Source organism: Haemaphysalis longicornis, unplaced genomic scaffold (genome assembly GCF_048455015.1).
Source record: "Haemaphysalis longicornis isolate Haplotype H1 unplaced genomic scaffold, Haemaphysalis longicornis Haplotype H1 scaffold_12, whole genome shotgun sequence".
NCBI lineage: Eukaryota > Metazoa > Arthropoda > Arachnida > Ixodida > Ixodidae > Haemaphysalis > Haemaphysalis longicornis.
In genome coordinates, this window is record NW_027526225.1 from 119,085,769 (window position 1) to 119,106,139 (window position 20,371).

A 20,371-nucleotide genomic window follows, 5' to 3' on the forward strand; every position below is an offset into this window, starting at 1 on the left:
GTCATTATTCGACATTCGCACCGTTTATTGAATCAGGATCATATGCACCCGCCGTAATTGCAGAGGAGACCGATTAGTCGTGGTTTACTAACGCCATACATAATACATACAGCGGCCGAACGGCGCAAATGCCCGCTCGCCGATTTTTGTACCGAGTAAATTTGTATTAATAGTAGCCATTTTCTTGTCTGTCTTGGCTATGAGCCTTTGGTTTTAATCACTATCACCTCTGAGCACAGTTGCATCCTTTTCTGTTGTGACGTCAGGCGGGTTATTTGAACACGGATATGATCCTCGACACGTTTACGCACAATTTCAACACGGCACTCTTGTTTCAATTTGCTCCCATGACTTCAGCCAATCAACCGGTTACAAAATATTCGCGAATAAAGCATCAATCGATTAATCGCAAGGCGATTCGATCAACTGATTGATTGATTGATTGATTGATTGATTGATTGATTGATTGATTGATTGATTGATTGATTGATTGATTGATTGATTGATGGGTTTAACGCGCCGACGCAACGCAGGCGATGAGGCGCGTCATAGGGCTCCGGATTAATTTTGACCACCTGGGGAACTTTAAAGTGCGCCGAAATTTCGTCCACACGGGCATTAATCGATCAATCGCCCACCCCTACTATATATTCGAGTTCGAGTAGCGTTTAAACCGGAACTACCGGAAAGCTGGTAAGTACGCGTCCTCGATTGCAATTAGCCGGCTTCACTGACGCAAATAAACCTAACAAAAGCAAAACTAAACGTCCATAAAAACCCACAAGCAGTAAAAACGAGAAAATTTCGGGAGTAAGAAGATTCCGTGAGCTACGGTGCAATAAAAAATCTCACTCTTATAGGTATATTGTAGGTTTTCCACACTACCGAACCGCGAAAAGGCGGAAATACCAAGTGAACTTTCAAAAACTGCGTGCAGCACGCCGCCGAACCCGTGGCGTGATGTCACACCTGCCACACTTGCACTCCGGCGGCTCAAGGTCATTGCGACGCGATGAATGATCTTGCGAGATATGCCTTAGTGGGGCTTTCGCTATTAAAAAAATGCGCTTTTAGGTACACTCAGGCAGGTATGATACATTACCGCCCTGCGAAAAGGCGGAAATACGACGTGAACTAGCCTAACCTGCGGGGACACGCTGTCGATCTCGTCATCAAGTGACGTTTCGGACTCACCCCTGTGAGCAGTCGAGCTTGTCCCAGTCGGGCCGGCAGGAGTCTAGGAAGTGCGGCCGCGGCTTGGTCACCAGGGACTTGACCACCTCGATGGCCACGGAGACCAGCTCCAGGCCGAGGACGTAGTGGCGGAGCGCCGACCGGACCAGCGGCCAGCGCACGGGGCCGCCCGTCCACCGCTCCACAAGCAGCAACTGCACATGCGCGGCGAAAGACATACACTCATTCGTTATAACCAAATCGCCTTGTACAAAGCATGGCTTTATTCAAAGTGTTCTACAGTTTCTCACGCTAGTGCAACATAACGAGCAAATCATCTCCGGTTTTAAGGAAATGTCGCTTATAACGAGGTCAGTTTCCTGTTCCAGGAGATCGTAATAACGAGGGTTCACTGTACTGTACACGCGTGGAAAGCATCAATATGCATCGAAGTGAGCCTGCCGAAAATCACCCACTACGACCTCGAGCAAGACGAATGATGTACCACATATGCACCGCACTGTGATACACTGGTGTGACCTACACTGAGCGCCCTAGTGTAAAGCGTCGCGATGTGTGTATGATCAGCTTAACTGGCACTCACGCTGAGCTGAACGACCCACACATAACTTTTTTACACCCTTTTTGGCCAAAAAGGGTGTAGGATAAGTGGAAAACGGTGTTGGGAGCTCATTACACCCTTTTTCTTGAATCTCAAGGCCCTTTTGAAAGCAAATTATTAGGCTTCCTAGCTCTACCAGCCAACGGTTCTTTCGTGGCGCGCTGGATCACAAATTCTTAACGCGTAGGAGGCGGTGGAGGGTGGAGGGAGAAGGGCGGAAGGTTTCACTCACGGAGCAAACTAGAGATGGCGCGGCGGATTACCCAGCGTTCCCCGCGCGGAAGTGCCTGCTCGCCGGCGGCAGCGTCAGCGGTGCGGCTTTGTTGTCTGCTTTAGCGACGGTTGTTTGGGGCCTGTTTTGCTGCAGCTTCGCGTCCATTGAGCGGTGCCTTCGCACAGCTTGATTAACTTGTTCGACAGCACCCCCAGGGTAGCCCGCGCACGACGGAAAAAAGTGGTCGCACGGCAAACATACGTTAAGGATTGGTTTGCAGGGCGGGAAAACAAAATGTAGAGACCACATACAGACATCTGGCCGCTAGAGAAACGCCACCTTTTGCGCACTGCTTGCCACGAATAAGACTCCGTTTTCTAAATTGGTGATTACCAATTCGGTTGTTTTAAGAAGTATTACAAAAGGCGAAAGTAGCAACTGGTTCTGATAAATAGCGATGATAAAAGTTCCTTCAGCTTTCCTGCAATTCTCAAACTTACTAAACTAACTAATTCAAATCGGTATAAATGGGAATCACTAAGTTCACATGCCGAATTGCTTCGGTGACTGCGCTTGTGTCGCGCGGTGGTGTAGCCCCAATAGCCCCAAGCTATAGCACATCAGGATGGCTAGGGTCCGCTGCCTCACTCTTCCAAAGACGCTCCTCTTCGCTTTCTTTCTTCCGACCCACGGCTGGGATACAGCGGCGCCGTCGTCCGGCGCTCTAGCCCGGCCGACCCCAACGCTGCTGCTGTGTTCGGGACGCCGCCCCCGCGAATTCCAGGTAACGGCTGGCAGAATTTCTGGCTTCACTCTTTGTAGAGCCAAGTGTGTGAATTGAAGTGACGTCGCATAGGCAATGGTTATGGGTGTCGTTTACAGCTTCTATTTCTAACCACCTTCACAGTAAGGATTGGAGCCATTTTTTTTCTAGCTCTACACCCTTCTTGTGTGAAAAAAGGGTGTTAATCAACTTCAACACCCTTGGTTTTTCTTAGGGTGTTGAAAGGGTATATAAAAGGTATTCAGCTGTTCATTGAAAAAGGCCATGCATGTATGTATAATTGCACTGTACAGAACAAGACATCCCCTCATACCCTCGTCTACTCGTAAGAAATGCTCAAAAGCAAAAAAATAACCCTAACGCCACTGTAGGATTCAGCGATTGCAGTTGCAATGCATTGCGCGCTGGACGTCGTGGCACCCCTCAAGGATCAGTAATCTCTCCCCTCCTATTTAATATAGCCATAATACAACTCTCGCATCTTTTACAAGCCATCCATCCACCCGCCGCGGTGGCTCAGTGGCTAAGGCGTTGCGCTGCTGAGCACAGTCGCGGGTTCGATTCCCGGCCGCGGCGGCCGCTTTTCTGATGGAGGCGAAAAGAAAAAAAAACGTCCGTGTGTACGAGATTTCGGCGCACGATAAAGATACCCAGGTGGTCAAAATTAATCCGGAGCCCTCCACTACGGCGCGCCTCATCGCCTGCGTTGCGTCGGCGCGTTAAACCCCACAATCAATCAATCAGACTATATAAATATATTTCATACGGGTCACGCGGCATCGTCGAAGTGTAAATGCATAGACGTCGTCGGTCAATACACTCAGCTAAGTAACAAGGTCTTGTTCGTTTTTTGCCCTCAAGGATGCGTTGCGCCTAATACATCATCCCACAAGGTAGACCAGAAAATTTCGCCTCTGTGCATGCGAGATTCCTGCATTGAATATTAATCATTCGCCAGAAAAATGAGTAACTTTCTTTTCGGGCGATTACGCCAACACGGTGAACGACCGTATACGTATAACCGGCAGGTATAGAGCTACCGATGCATCTACACACGTGGCGTCTGCAGAAAGGTACACGTGTTTTCCTACCTTTGCGAAGATACTTATCGCCGACTAAACTGCACCTGCACGACCACAGTGTCACGTGCACTCTCCGTGTCATTCCTTTCAAGTTATATATATATATATATATATATATATATATATATATATATATATATATATATATATATATATAGGAGAAACACTAGCCACCATCGACGTTACGCTACCAGCGATGCCGCATAGCAGTGAAGTAGAAAGAATCAATAGCGGAGCGTCGTACCCGCATGCGACCTGCATGATAATCATTGGAAGCCACAAGATCATCATCATCAATGTGTCGACACGAGAGTACGAGAGCTGAGCGCGCACGGCAGGACACCTTCGGACTCAGATAAGCATGCCTGGGTTTCCACGCCTGTCTGCCGTCCTACCAATAAACCTAACCAAATAATATATATATATATATATATGTACACAACTCAACTCAACATTTTGGAATTCCGAGTAGCTCATTTAGGTGTTATCGCGCGCTCCACAGCGCAGTGACTTTACCAACCTAATCCGTGCAGATAGTCGGGGTATTTTTCGTTTCGGGTGAAGGCTGCGTTCCGACTTTCAGTTCGGAACGTTTCACCGCGCACATCTGCATGTCTAAAAGTGTGTGTTTGCGTACTTTCTTCACTTCCAACCTTTGTTTTTTTACTAAAAATCCTTAGCCCGTGTGGCCAAGTTCCCCTATAAATGTGCGTGCTGACTTGTCTTCTTCTGCTGACTTCCTTTTTTTGGTCCCCGGACTTCTGATTGTAGCGCCAGACGCCCATGACGCCTGTCTTCCATAGCTCGCCCTTTTGTGCACTTTTCATTATTGTTTTTTTGTATTCCTTCTCCCAAATCATTCGCCCGCTCCAACTAAAAACTCCCTTTCCGCCTGTATGTATTATCTCCCTTTCCTCCCACCACACCTCCCTAAATGTATATATCGACCCTTTCCGTGCCCTATTTCTCTTCATTCCCCTTCGTTAGGGCAAGCCTTATTTAAGAGTCGCTCTTTCGTGCACCTTTTTCTGTCACACTCGCTTTCTTGCCACCCCACAATCACAGCCCGATCGTAGAAACACACATGTCGTCTTGTCTATACAGTAAACTCCCGTTAAGACGAACGCGGTTAAGACGAATTCTCGCTTATGCCGAACAACGTGAAAACGTTAGTTCGGTTTTCCATAGACCCAATGCAAAAAAAAAAAAAAAAAATGCGCTTCAGACGAAAAGCCTTGCACGCACTCTTCGGTTAAGACGAACAAATTTCTGGGTGACCCCCACTGTTGGCGAACACGGCAGGCTTGGCGGGGTGCGACTGGGCATTCTCGAGAACCGAGGGACAGAAAATTGGAAGAAAACCACAGCGTGAAGCAAATTCGCACCCAGGAGGAACGGAGCGGGCGAGTGAGAGAATTTATGTGTCCATAGATGGGAGCCAGGGAAGAGAATCAGTCTTGGTGAGAGCCCCCCTACCCCCTCAGTCAGTCGGCAGCCAGGAGTCCTTCTGCCCTAGCGGCGGCCTCGGCCATCGGGACCAGACGGACGTGCTCTCCCGGTTCCGAGCCGAGCAGTATCCCTGAGAGGTTTTAATGGTGATCGTTAATTTCTGACCTTTATTCCTTTGATTTCTGTATCCCTTGTTGGGGCAAGCTTAGACCATATGTTGCAGGTCTGCCCTATTTCCGCACTGTTTGCATGAGTTGGAGTATTGCGCCGGGCAGTAGCGGTTGTACAGCGCAAGAAAAAAACAAGCGGATAAAGCTACCGCCTCTTCCACCCTTCAACCCGCGGAGCCGGCGGCAAAGCAAAGAAAACAAGAGCGAGGGCAAGTTTTGTGGACGCTCTCCTCTGGAGAAGAGAGGCGCAAAACTAGGAGGATAAAAAAATTGTGGGTGATTCGTCTGTCATAGGAATCGGTAAAACACGAAAGTGAAATGTGTAGCGAAATCTGCAGCTGGGCTTGATTTGCAGGTCGGCGGCTGTCTTGTGGGTGCGCTTGGCGAGCGACGTCCTGCTGGCGGGTCGCTTCGGCAAAGGTAATTTCCGTGACGGATATGACGTCAGTGAAATCTTGGTTGTCCCGGCCAGAAAACGAACAATCCTAAGTATAACGCACTCTTTGGTTCTAAAGGTTGCTTCCCCGCAATAAGACCCTGTGTGCAGGGGTGCACCCTTTACAAGCCGCTTTACTTGCTTCGTTGTACTGGTGTCACTTCCGTGACGGATATGTCGTCACTCAAATGTTTGTGTATCGGGGAATAAAACACTTGCGTGTTAAAAAGTAAAAAAAAAAAAAGAGACGACGGAGACTTCCGGTTCGCGAACGTAACAGCTCTCCTGACCAATGCCGTTTCTCAGCGGGAGCATGTGAGTTTCCGTCAGTTCGCGTCGCGAGTCCCACCGCGTCACCACCGAGAAATCGAGGAGTTCCCTCTCTGTCTCTGCTGCGTCGCTTGAGGTAGCGGGTGTAAGCTGTCCGTCACCGCTTGAACTGGACAAAACCAGGCAAGAGCAGTTGAAAGCATTATTCTAGCAAGTTGCGCACTCAAACAACATTTGTCCCCCCTCGTCCTCCACATTGTAAGTCTACTTCTTTCACCGTCTTGATTGAAGCAAGATATTATGCACCTGGGCGTGTTGTCGCTTCTTTTTGGGGGGAGGGCTTCTGGTAAGACAACCAAATTATCAAGGCCCCTTCGAGTTCGTCGTAATTACTACAGTTGACCCAGTTGACACAAGCACCGCGGTGAAGAAAAGTTTTGGCATAAAATTCTCTAGCCCCGAGGTTTTTGAGAGCACGGCTATCTAATGCTGATTTTAGGTGTTTTACGAGCCGCAGCTGCACGTTGGCTAGGGAAGGACTCCGGGTTAATAAGCCCAAGGACGCGGGTTCGATTCCCAGCCGGGCCGGCCGTTTTTCTGATGGGCGAGAAAAGTGAAAGCGCCCGTGTGTCGAGATTTAAGCGCACGTTGAAGATCGCCGTTAATGAAGTTAAAGTGGCCAAAAGGAATCCGGAGCCCTCCCCTAGAATACGCCTCACAGCCCAGGAGAGTCAAAGTGAGCCTAAATCTCGACACACGGGCGTTTTCGTTTTTCACGAGCTCCGTCAGAAGAAGGGCCGCCGCGGCCAGGATCGAACCCACGTCCTTGGGCTCACCCACACGCCGCCTAAACCTCTGAGCCATCACGGCGGGTGGGGAACACGGTACTCAAAAATGACGCTTCTTAAGTAAAATTTGATAAGTTAGAGAGTCATACCTGCTCCGGACATTGGGTTTGGAATGATACCGAAAACAGTCGACGCGGGCAGGGCCGCTGTACTGTGCCGGGCCGTTGTCGAAGCACGCATTACCCCCTCCCCACAGGTTTACACAGCATTACCCAGCGTTTCCCAACGTTTCCAAGCATTACCCAGATCTTCCCAACATTTCCCAGCGTTACACAGCTTTAAACAGCGAGCTGTGACACAGCGTTAATCAGCGTTACGCAGCGTGCTCGCAACTACATGAAATGCGCGTGCTTGATGAGCCTGGCTCGTCCACGACGTGGAAGGCGTGTACGCACCAGGGGTCCGGGCAGCACGATGACGAGTGCCAGGATCTGGGTGAGCGTGATGGTGTCTCCCCGGAACGGGTGTCGGATGTGCGGGTCGTCGCAGCGGAAGCCCGGAAGCTGCTTGGGCATCAGGGCGCCCCGCATGGAGGCCACGCACAGCGCCAGCAGACCTGCATGCGGGCACAGAGACAGCGAGTGTCACCACCGAGCCACACGACAGCGCGCGGAATACGCCACGCCGAAGCCGCTGTACTCGACGAAGCGCCCATGACGGTGGTGACAGAAAACCGTGGCATCCACCGCGGTGGCTCAGTGACAAAGACGTTGGGCTGCTGAGCCCAAAGACGCAGCTTCGGTCCCGGCCACGGTGGCTGCTTCTCAGATGGAGACGAAAAGCCAAAACGCCAAGTATCGAGATTTCGGCGCACGACAAAGATCCCCAGGGGATCAAAATTAATCCGGAGTCGTCAACTACAGCAGGCCTCTGGCCTAGGCGTAGCTTTGGCGCAAAATTTGAATTTGAATCCGTGATGTGCAGGCTCGCAAGTACTCAGCCCATACGACAATTTGACTGACGCTTTACGCGCCAGGGAAATTGCCTGACGCTTTGCCTGACGCTTTACAATTTGCCTGACGCTTTAATTCACGTATAGCACAGCGACGAATGGGAGTCGTTGTTTTGACAAAATCAAACCACAATCACTGTTCTAATCTTCAGGCAGGAGCACGCGAAACGAACGCTCTGCGTAAAAAGCGCGGTTATGTACGACTGCGCTGTACGCAAAGCAGTCGCTTGAACATGATCACCAACAACAAAACCAGAAGATAGAGTGAATTGCTTGCGTTGGGATGTGCTTTACAGAGAAGCTGAACGTTGGCATGTAATCAGGAGCTCCGTAGGAGCCCAGCTACGAATTAATTTGCAGTATACCTGGGGGTCTCCGACGTTGCACGAAAATTTCGTATGGATGGGTGGTTTAGTTTTACACCTTCAACTTGCGACATCACACTCAACAGCATAACCAACGTAAGGAAGCCTCAGTCTCAGTCACCCTGCTTGCCCATCCATCGGCGTCGTTGATAGGCTATAGAACAACATTGGCAACCAATCAAAGCAAATCAAGCACAATATAGCCTAGTTATAACAAAGACCTTCGAGCAGAAAATTGGCCTTAAGCGATACTCCGTTAGAATAGGGTATGATCTGTTGTTATACACAGCAGAGGGTAAAATGAAACATTTTTGTAGCGTAAGCTACACTGGCCGAGGTTGAGCAGTTTCGCGTGAGCCGTGAAGGGCCGTTCTGCACAAGCGCGAGGGACATTGGATTGGATTGGTTTGGCTTGGCTTGGCTTGGATTAGATTTGGATTGGATTGGATTAAAGTGGATTGTGTTGCGTCATAGCCGCGGAAGACGCACTGGCGCCGACGCGTGCCCAGGTGTGCGTCTCAATCGCGCAGTAGCCAAGTCTGACGCTGCAGCAGAGCCACTTGATAGCCGTTTCGCGTGGCTCGTGAAGAGCCGTGCTGAGCCTACGCGAGGAGCAGTGACTGGACAGGACTGGACTGGATTAGACTGAATTGGACTGGACTGGACTGGATTGAACTGGATTGCTGAACGTTAGCTCCCGCTACGTATATCCTAGCATAGCAGAGCTAAGCCACTACTAATTTTCTCAATAAAGTGACATTAAAAAAATAATTTCGTCGTTCTGAGAGTTCCCAGACGGAGATGGCCACAAAAAAAAAAAAAAGGCTCAACTGACAAGACGCTTGACAAGGTGGCTGGCTCGAGCTAGTTATTTTACATCGAAGCTGTTTATAGCTACCCTCCGGTGGAGGTCGACGTCCGTCCTTCTGCTCGTTGTGTCGACGCGGGAAAAAAATTTGTTCCAGTTCTTTGCCAGTGCTCTGTAGCCCACAATCTAATTGTTTTTCTTAAAAAATCTCCAATATAGAAAATAAAATCAATTTAGTCGAAAATCAAACTAAAGTAAGTTAGATGGACAGATGAGATCAAGAAGTTTGCGGAGATAAATTGGTCGCAGTTAGCACAGGGCCGGGATAATTGGAGATTCATGGCAGATGCCTCTGCCCAGGGGGTAAATAAACTGAATATATATATATATATATATATATATATATATATATATATATATATATATATATATATATATATATATATATATATATATATATATATATATATATATATATATATATATATATATATATATAGGGTTTGGAAATGAGGGGCTCGTTAGGAAATACAGAAAGAAATGCCGGCAGTCTACAACGCCAAAGCAGGCATAGGGGAGTGGTTAGAACCCACGCCTTTCGATTAGATCTCGAATGCCGAATTGGCAAGGCATTCGAGATCTAATAGAAAGGCGTGGGTTCGGTCCCCACTCTGGGCGCGTGTTTTTCTTTCTTTCTTTCTTACGTAATTAATAAAAAAATAATGTAACGTCAATAACGGTAAAAAAATCTAACCACTCCCCTATGCCTTCTTTGGCGTTGTAGACTGCCGGCATTTCTTTCTGTATATATATATATATATATATATATATATATATATATATATATATATATATATATATATATATATATATATATATATATATATATATATATATATATATATATATATATATATATATATATATATTCTGTTCGAATATATTACATTCGAATGCCTTTTGGTAAGGCATTCGAGATTACTCTGGGCGCGTAATTTTCTTTCTTTCTTACGTATATTAAAAAATGTTGACTTCACTAACCGTAGTAAAAAAAGGAGCCTAAGAACACCCCAATGCCTCCTTTGGCGTTGTGGACTGCCGACCTCGTATGTATGTATGTATGTATGTATGTATGTATGTATGTATGTATGTATGTATGTATGCATGTATGCATGTATGCATGTATGCATGTATGCATGTATGCATGTATGCATGCATGCATGCATGTATGTATGTATGTATGTATGTATGTATGTATGTATGTATGTACATTCATAATAGCTATCTGCATTTAGCGGCCGAGGGGGCGCACTGGAATTGGAAGGGCCAAATCGAGAATCAACTAACGGCGTCTGTCAAGAGCGAGATTGTAAGCGCAGAGATTGTGAACCGTGATGAAGTGCCGATCAGGTCGTGTGGTGAACTGGCTCTGAATGTCCTCTGAGGAATGAAGCCGCGCTGACTCAGCGGCTAAATTTAGCGCGCGCGATGCGATGTGCGTGCTTGAGATAGGAGGTGAGCATGCAGCTTTTACGCAGGTTCTCACTTTTTCCCTAGAAACTGCGGAATGCGCATCACGGCCTTGCAATTGTATGCCTATTTCTTCCTCAGCCCCATTTTCTTGTCATTTGTTTACCTAAGTTTTTTATTCTCCGCTTCCCTTTTGATCGCGGAATTTTTTTTTTCTTACTCGGTTCCTTTTTGATTTATTCACTGCAAGGCGCTCCCTACCACCAGAGTCCTTCAGTGCTTCAAAGGTATTGAAGGACTCTGCTACCACTGACTTTACACCGCCAGACGCACGCACACACGCACACGCACAAACACGTGTGTACATATATACATATAGTAAACAACGAAATTTGGCACCGAGCACCCCGTGCGCGTGCGTGTGTGAGCCAGACAGAAACGTGGCCTCGCGCGCACTTTCTGCTGGAAAGCTCGGTATTTGTTCAGCTCCCAAGAAAGCAAAATTGCTGGAGCCCATCTATTTTAATGCTCCGTTGCCGCCGAAGTATGGGAAACTCAGCCATAGAACGCCGTATAAGGCCTCCGCTCACTCGTGAATCGCGACGGGGAATTCTGCGACACGTGAATTGAACCGACGCACGTTTGACGACGTCCTTTGATCTTGGCCGGGGCGTTAAAAGGGGGCAAGTACAACAACCCATTGGCCACGCAATGGGGCACGACGGAGGAGCATACAGAAGAATGGAAAGGAAAAGAGAGAGGGGCCGGAGCGAGCGGGAACAAAAAACGGAAAACCCGAACACGGCGGTAATTTTCCCACGCAGCCGTGACGACTCGCTTCGCTACCCCGGGGTAAAAAAAGGTCCCAGCTCGTGACTAGACGCATTGCCTCACCGCAAGCTGACGGAGGCTGGCATTTCCGCGTACACACACAGAAGAGCAGGCCGACTCTCTCAAGGTACACATCGTAGCGGTAATTCCGGCAGCGCTCACGGCAAGGTCTCGGACCAACGCCGATTGCACAAAGAAGAACCGTCCCTCCCCCTCACACAAGTCCCTCGCGCTGCCGGACTGGTGGTGGTCACGTAGAACCTTTGTCGCCGCCGGGCTTTCGAAACTCGGCAACTTCAAGACGTCACCCACTCTGTATACAGTACGTCGAAAAGCGTTTTCTGCCCGTATTCTGCGGGGCGCCCGAACATCTCCGGCGGGTTGAATTCTCGCACGGTATCACGTGATCGGCTGCGGACGCAAAAACGTCACGAATAGCTAGCAGCACGCGGAACTAATCCTATGAGACCGCGGCGCCGGGCAGAATTTGACCGCAGGTTTTGGGATCGCCACGTCACGACAACATTTTTTGTCAATGTTGCTGTAGTGGTGGCTCCGGTTGCGGCATCCCTGCACGATGATGTGTAACGCGCACTTCGGAAACCCAATCGCCGCAAGGCGCTTTCGCTCGCCGCCGCGCGTGCTGTCGAAATACGATATCCTCGCCGGATCGCCAATTGTACGCTCGTACCGGACTGCGCATACTTCGGCTGTCCACGATGGAACCGCTGAGCGGGCTTGTTGCCAACCAGCTCAGCGGCGAACGTCCGGGCGACAGTGTAGGCAGCAAGATTGTTCCGGTCATCGCAGTGTCTTGTCGGTCGGCGTTGCCTTATAACGTGTACGGTCCACTAACTGCACCTGTTTATAATCACGAGACAGCACTCTGCGGGCCTGGCCTTACGCCTTTATGTGGACAAACGGCCTCACGTCAATTACAGCAGCGCCTCCGTGATTTTACGGCGACGCACCAGGAAGGCCCTAAAGCTGAAAATGGTTTCCCGACGAAGAAGGGGAAAAGAAAAAGCAAAGAAACAGCGCACGCACGATCCCGGAAATTGCATCACCGTGTACGATTGTATACAGTTAAACCTGAATGTAACAAACCTCTCTGTAATGAATCCCTGGATTTAGCGAAGTTTTTCAATTCCCCATTTACACACCCATTGAAGCACATGTGTTTGCGACCTCTATGTAACGAAAGCGTTGCTGCGGTAATCCTTGATGTAACGAACTCGGTAAGCTGACCAGTCCTTTCTTCTTTTTTTTGAACTTTTACAGAAAACTCAGCAGGCGAAACGCACTAACTTACCGAATACTAGCACTACTTTAAGGAGCCAGCAGCTACAGAAACGGCTAGAAACAAAATTACTCATGATGATGATGATGATGATGAACGGAGCGGCTAGCGTCATCCGATGGCTAACGCAGCGCCTACTTGAAGTTTCGCTTGTGTAGCGTGACACCACGTCGCAAGTGCAACTATACATTTCACTTTTTTCGCCCGCACCGCAAACGACCGCGTGCGTTCCCACGTCTGAATGCGGTGTCGGTTCGACACTTAGGTTTTGAGCGCTAGGCCCGCCTGTAGACGTCTAGTCGCGCGTCTCCACTGCTAGCTGTGGTGTCGGCTCGTCTGTGGCGAGTTCTGCCACCAGAAAACGGAAAATTTTTCTCATTTAAAGGCAGGCAAGTGAATGCCATCGCCGCCCAGTACAGTATTCTGCAGCTAGCACCCTTTCGACACTTCTGAGTGCGGAAGTGAGCATCAAGTTCACAAAAAGGCGCCATTTTCAGCATACGTTTGGTGCTTGGAACTCGTTTGGAACCAAAAATTCACGAAAGGCAAAAGTGATATATAAGTTACGCTCGTGAATACGGGAGTAAGTGACCTTGTTTATTTGGAGCGCCGTGTAGTGTCTAAGCTCGTGCGAAAGCAGCAGGCGCAAATCACGCAGTTTTGTACCGTGAAATAGGTCCTTGAAGGGTGAGTTCCCTTTCACTGACGTCTAGCATTCTGGTTTCGTTCCTGCTCCGTTCTTGCGAGCCTTAACTCGAAACCTGCATGTAGCGAAAACCCGGATGTAACGAAAAATTGCGAGACTTTGTCAACTTCGTTATATCTGGGTTTGACTGTATAACTATCGGCGGTAATGAGTCGTCGTCCATGTTGTCGTCGGAGCGTACACGTGTGTAGGGCGAGTCCAGGGCGAGTCCAGGGATACTCATTCTTTGGAACGAGAAGAGGAGAGAGAAGGACTCTCGTGAAAAATGAAATAAAGATGACGTTCGATTATTCAACGGGGGAACCCTCCAGTGCGTGAGATGCGGGAATGAAGCGGCTGATTTAGCAAGCGAGCGAGCAAGAAAGCAAGCAAGCGAGAGAACTAACAAGGAAACGAGCGAGGAATCAAGCAAGCGCCCGTCTGATGCGTGGAGCCTTTCTCCATTCACGACCAGTCACGCGCGTTTGTGCCGCGAGTTGGTACGGAGATGTTTTCTTTGTTTTTTCCGCAAGATGATACGGGACAGTGCTTTTCTGGCACCAAATTGCAGCCACCCCCAACCGATTGGCTCTCGCCAATTCCTTGGCCCATCCCCCTCCGGGCGTGAGCCACAAGTGAGTCTCTTTTTCACACCAGATAAACCTATTTGATCTTTCCAGCAGTGACCTGCACTCGCAACGTTTCTGGTTGTAGGGTTCAAACTACGTGAGTCATAAAGAACTATTCTTCATCCATCCGGTCTCCGTAGACATAAAACTTGCGCATGTAACCCCTCACGCCCATTTTAAGCCGTGAAAAGAACCTGTTCTGAATTACTGTTCAAGATTTCCGCTTCAAAACTCGCAACGCCTTCTGGGAAGTGTGCAAAGTTGAGCCTGCATTTAACGAAGTCACAGCACGATCCACGAACCGGTTCGTTATATCGAGGACTTCGTAAAATCGAGAAAGAATTCTCGGGCATCGGCACGAGTGACCTTTTAACGGCGAAAACCCGTTCCGCCTTTCATGAGCCTATTTGCGAGGGCACGTTGAACCCGTTGTTTCACAGCCACACAATTAAAGCGCTGGACACATGTACGACTGGCGCACGCGATTCGCATGCGACTGATCGTTACGATTGATCGTTAGGACCCGTTTTGGCGTCGTTCGCTGGTCGGAGGAGGCTCACGACGTGCGACTGGCAAGCCAGATGCAGTCGTGCCATCGTTGAGATCGTCGTGAGGCCGCAGCCAATGAGAGCCCGCAACCGGCTTGCGTTGCTCGGGCGCTCGGGCCGGCTCGGGTGATGGGAACTTTAGCCTTAACATCCTGGCGGATATTTGATCGCCGCTATCTGTGCAGCTGCGAATGACAATCCGTAACACAACTTTTCACCACACTATCATCCCCTTTCTCGCATGCGGAACTTTATTTAAGCTATAACTTCCGTTTGAGCGATCGGTGACCAAGACATCTGCGTAGCCTGTTTCGATGCTTCCGCGCAGGTATTGCCACCTCTCGGCTTGCATCGCGGCAGATATCTGGTCGCCGCTTTTAAAATAAGCCTTGACAACAATCCCACAACTTTTTCACCACACTAACACCTACTTTCTCGCATGTGGAACTTCATTTTAGCGATCAGATTGATTCATAAGAGCAGCGACAAGCGGTTGCTACCGTGGTCTGCGCCGGTTCGAGCCGCTGAGTTTGCCGAGCTGGCAGGCGCGGCCGGCGTGTGCGCGGACTGTTTCCGAAGGCAGAAAACGCTTCACGATTGCCTGCTTTATCCATTTCTTGCGAACAAACGCGCGGAATCTACAAATTCCGCTCAGCGATCGTCGTAGTTGACCATGGAGCAATAACAGTGGGCGGAGCGACGCCGACGACGCATCGTATGCGCGCATCGGGTCATGAGTCTCAAATTCACGCGTACGAATAGTCGTGGCGACAGTCGTAACGGTCAGTCACATGCGAATCACGTGTACCAATTGTACATGTGTCCAGCGCTTAAAAGGCCAGACACATGTGCGGAGAGCGACGCGTTTCCGCACGCGTTTTCCCCCTGCCCCAAACCGGCCCCGCAGCCTTTATGTGTGCTCCTCACCGTCGCCACACCGGCTTACGAAAAGGGACATAGCGTGCGGAAACGCGTACTTTCCGCGTACGGGTCTGGCCCTCAATGCGTACAGTCATGGGCAAACGAAACGCGATCACGAAAATATAAACCAGAACACACACACAGGCAATTCATCGTACTTGCGAACATTACACAGGGACAAAGCTAAAGAGGAGACAAAACACACGCTAGAACTTCAACTCAGTTTGATGCCACAGAAACACGAAAACTTGGCCGCGTATCTGCTCCTTCCGTTGCAAATGTCGACGCAAGACGATAGTGCACTGGCGCCCCCGGCAAGTAAATGCATCCCTTCTCTTTCCCGCTCATCTCTCATGCTGTTCCTCTCCCGCCTTTTTCCTTCCAAGATAACACGCTACAGGTTTGCTCAAGTGAATTTAAATTTTCCGCGTTCAACTGCTCCAAGTCGGTTATGATGATGATGATGATGATGATGGTGGTGGTGGTGGTGGTGGTGGTGGTGATGATAATTAGTGGCTCTCCCTTTGAATAGGGGTGTCGGTTGCCAGCAACCGACTTGCCTGTTTCATTACGCCTACTTGCCCTACTGCAAGCTAACCTAATAGATTTGCTTCCTCCCTCCCGTCTCTCCCCCTTCCCTGTTTTAAACTCAGCGCTCCCACCCCCTTTTTTCTCCCGTATGATTACTCCGCCTGCGTACCCATCCCTTCCCTACTTAGTAGTCGACTGCCTCGATGCTAGCGCTGCCGTCGCGGAGACGCGCGTGAATCGAGGCGCCCGACTACAACGTTTATAGAATCACGTTGCCCTACTCCACGAGCGTTCCAAGCGGAGCGTGGAACCTATCTAGTGGAACCTTTCGTTGCTGTTGCCGTTTGATTTTTTTTCAAATTCCGCCAGGTAACGCGGGCAACAGCAGGAGACAATTTTCTGCAGTTGATGTAGTATTTCATTTGCTATCGCAAAAAACAAGCCCTCGTAATTTTTTAATTAAGGAACTCGGCAAATATTACTCATGTATTGATTTTCTGCCTTATATTTGTGTAATGTTTTGTTCTTGTTCAACAATGTTGACAAGTATGAACATTAAAACCGGGCTTAGACGTTCACATTTGGCAATCGACGTCGACATTTGGAACAAAAGAAGCAGATACGCGTCCAGTTTTTTGTGTTCGCATTTCGTTGTCCACGGCTGTACACGACGATCCGGCTGGGCAGCGCGAAAGGCAATCAATACAGGCGGGCTTCAGGTGCCGTCGCAGCATTGAAGGGAATGATAGTGGTTAAGCAGCACTTCACAAAGGGGTTCCGTAAAACTGTCGAAGTGCGATAAGCGCCGCGTCGTCGCTTCCCAGAGAACCTCAACGGAGAGAGGCCGTCGAGGAGAATGTGACGGAGGGGGGGAGCACAGACAAGCGGCCGATCGCTTCCCGTTTTTCTTTTTTCTTTTTTGCCAAGCGGGGATTCCATTGGAAATAACAAACGGGCGGGATAATCGAATGACGACAATCGGCGTGGGACTCGACAAAGGTCAAACCTGTTCACGCTGTTGACAGTTCGAGAAGAACAAGAAAAAGCGCGCGAACGGAACAGGACACGTGGCCTTGTGGGGCCGTGAGGGTTTCCCACAACGTTCGCGAATCGGTTGGATTGAACGCTTCTAAAGTAGAAGCTTGTGCAATGGCGTTAGAAAGAAACAAGAAAGAAAGAAAGACAAAACCAGCAAACAAAAACAGCAGCGGTATAAGTCGGATCACCAACGAATGTAAGACCCAAACACACCGGTGTGGTTGTCAAGCGTTTGTATTCATCGCGTATCATACAACGATAAAGTACCGTTGAGTGTAGCCTTGTGGTTGACCTTCGCTGAGCTTTTCTTTGTTTTTAGTAGCGCATTTGGGTCACGTTGCACAGGGGAATGCTGGTACAACATTAGAAACAAAGAAACAAACAAAAAGAAAACAGCGCCAGAGAAGCGCCACACGAGCGAGTGTAAGACAAACACATCGCTGTTGTGGTCAACAGTTCGTAATTTATCACGCGATTACGACTGCGCGCCGCCGCGACTCAGTGGCTAGGGCGTTGCTCCAGCCCAAGGACGCGGGTTCGACTCCGGCCGCGGCACCCGCTTTTTTGATAGAGACGAAAATACAAACGTGTGTGTGTGTAGAGATTTACGCGCACGTTCAAAATCCCAAGGTGGTCAAAATTAATCTGGAGCCCTCCACTACGACGTGCCTCATAGCCTAGGCGTAGTAGAATGGCTTAATGGCGCGTAAAGCCCGTCCAAATTTTTATTTGACAACATAAAGTTCAGTTGACTGCAGCATTGTCTTTGAGCTTTACTGGCGCGTTTGGATGTTGCCCGGGTAACACAAAAAGTTAAACAAGTTGATCTCTGATAAAATGGTGGTGCAGCTATCTGTTATGATGTAACGTGAATCGACACTAAGGCCATGTTCAGACTATCGACGCAAAAGCCATATCATGCGCTATGGACGTAAAAAAAAAACGGCGTTTCACGCAGCTCGGTTGAATTAGACATGAAATGACGTCATTATTTAAAGATATTACGACAGTTGCGACAAGTCTGAACCCGGCCTATATATACGCGATACGATTTCAGCCGTTCCAGTCAGTTGTGCCAGCGTGTTGCGTTACAATCAATTTTAACCTTCTTCGTTCACGACGCCGGTCACGGAAGATTGCGGGCCGACGTAGTGGCTTACAGACGATTCCATGTCAGGATTAGAGGGGAAGGGGGAAACGAACTCAGAGAGAGAGAGAGAGAGAGAGAGAGAGAGAGAGAGAGAGAGAGAGAGAGAGAGAGAGAGAGAGAGAGAGAGAGAGAGAGAGAGAGAGAGAGAGAGAGAGAGAGAGAGAGAGAGAGAGATAATGGCGGAAAAACAGAACAACAAAAACCGAAGCAAAGGATCAATTCGAAATTACTAAAACACTTCGAATTGGTGCGGGAGGTACTTTCCTTTTAATGTTTTTTTTTTACCTTTGGTTTCGTTTTTTCATCGGAATTGCACAATGGCTGAGCGTCGCCGAAAGAGTGACATAGAAGTTCCATGACGCTGCTGCGAAGCTTGAGACAGAAACATAATTATCGGTAGTCGTTATCTAATGATAGCCAGAGTTAACCCCCAAACCTCCTCCCGTCGCGTACGCCAGTACGTCGAGGGATCAGCAACACAACACCTTCGCTCTAAACGGCGACTCGAAACAGTTCAGTGCTCCAGCGGAGCCCATATGATGTATTCGGTGGAGCCCAAAGATGAAGCGATAAGCATCACCAGCAGAAAATAAGAGTTCAAAGCCACGGGGACGGGTGGCGATGCAAAACAGGTACATGTCTAATCTAAATTCGCCGTTGCATAGCCTTCAAACCCAGCGTACGCGCCGTTAACGGAGCGATACTGCTAGCTGACACATGCGACGGCACCTCCATGGGAACATACGTACTAACCCTTGGCAGTGTTCCCAGAACGCCGAAGTGCGTGTCTCGGGAGGGGGGAAAACCGCCAGCATACGTCGCGGCCGCATGCGACGAGCAGACGTCGGTTCATATAGCTGATAAAATCGCTAGTACCATCAGCCTCGTCGGAGGCTCCGTACAACAACTTCGAAAACAAAACGGGACCACCTGCAGGACGAGAAATAACACGGCCGCTTCTCGGAGGTTTGTGGGGGAATTTCCTACACATTTTTTTGTCACGCTTCATTTCTTCCCCCTTAGCGGTCGGCTTCACGGTTTTGTGACGCCGATCGAGTTTGTTATGAGTACGCAGCGCGGGTCTGTGTCAGATTAACGGACACGATTGGTGCTTACACGCGTCTAGTAAAACCCGTCACACTGCAGTCGAAGGTATGATGGTCGGAGCTTCTTTTAGGGGCGAAGCTCCTCTTGCTCGGGCCCTGTCCCGGCCGCACACGGCACCACGATTATGATTGTGGCAGAATCCCCCTAGGGATTGGCCAACCAAAGATTGGCCGAAGAGGTCAAAACGTTCAATGCGTTCGTTGCTACCCAACAAGGAGGAGAGGAAGAAGAAGAGGTTCGTCGCCTGCGGGCTCAAGACACGTACCGGGGGTACGCGACACAAGACACTCCGCAGAAGGCGACGGCCAAGGTGGCTAAAATGTCACACACCGAATCCGCCAACTTACCCGTGGAGATTGTCATCGTCCCAAACAAGCCCTACATAATCACCACAAACATCGACGTCGTCGACGGGCTTGTCAACGGAGCGGTCGAAAGCTTGACGTGTCGAGTCTTTATATGATGTGTGGGCGAATGTTTCACGGTTTTACCGATAAGCATTTTAGCTTCGCCCCTCTCATCATCATTAACTTCGTGGAGATGGCGGGATTTTTTTAAATCTTGGTGCGTGTATGTATTTTTTACTATTGAAGCGAAAGCTTACTTAGTGGGACCGATGATGTTCTGTCAAAAAACAAATGGCCTCTCTGAAGGTTTAATTGATTATCGACTGGACGCGGTTTTAGCTCTTGCGCTTCTCTCAACTTTCTTTAAGAAAATATGGTAATTTATTTTATTTCCACGCCCCCCCCCCCCCCCCACAAAAAAAAGGAATACGTGTAGTGTAATGAATATAAACAAGTGTATACAGCACAAAAAAAAAGAGAGGTCTGTACTGCCTTAACCATTCGCTATGCGGATTAACCGCCGGGAGATAGTCTGGGAGAGCTTTTTTGCACTTGAGAACCCTCCAAATGCTCCTCCGCACACACAGCGCATGTTGCAAGAGACCAATTTGTCTTGATTTCTACCCAGCCAGCCTAACCGC

The 20,371-nt window shown here is 49.1% G+C and overlaps 1 protein-coding gene across 1 annotated transcript in view; it reads right to left on the reverse strand.

Annotated features, from left to right (window-relative positions):
- Window positions 1–20,371, reverse strand: part of LOC144163402 (phospholipid phosphatase 2-like) — a 46,289-nt gene that overhangs the window by 4,054 nt on the left and 21,864 nt on the right. Inside the window, exons 3-4 of the mRNA XM_077694381.1 lie at window positions 7,444–7,604; window positions 1,195–1,388 (exon numbers count right to left, since the gene is read on the reverse strand). Coding sequence (XP_077550507.1) covers window positions 1,195–1,388; window positions 7,444–7,604 — 355 coding nt within the window. The remainder of the gene's footprint in view (window positions 1–1,194; window positions 1,389–7,443; window positions 7,605–20,371) is intronic.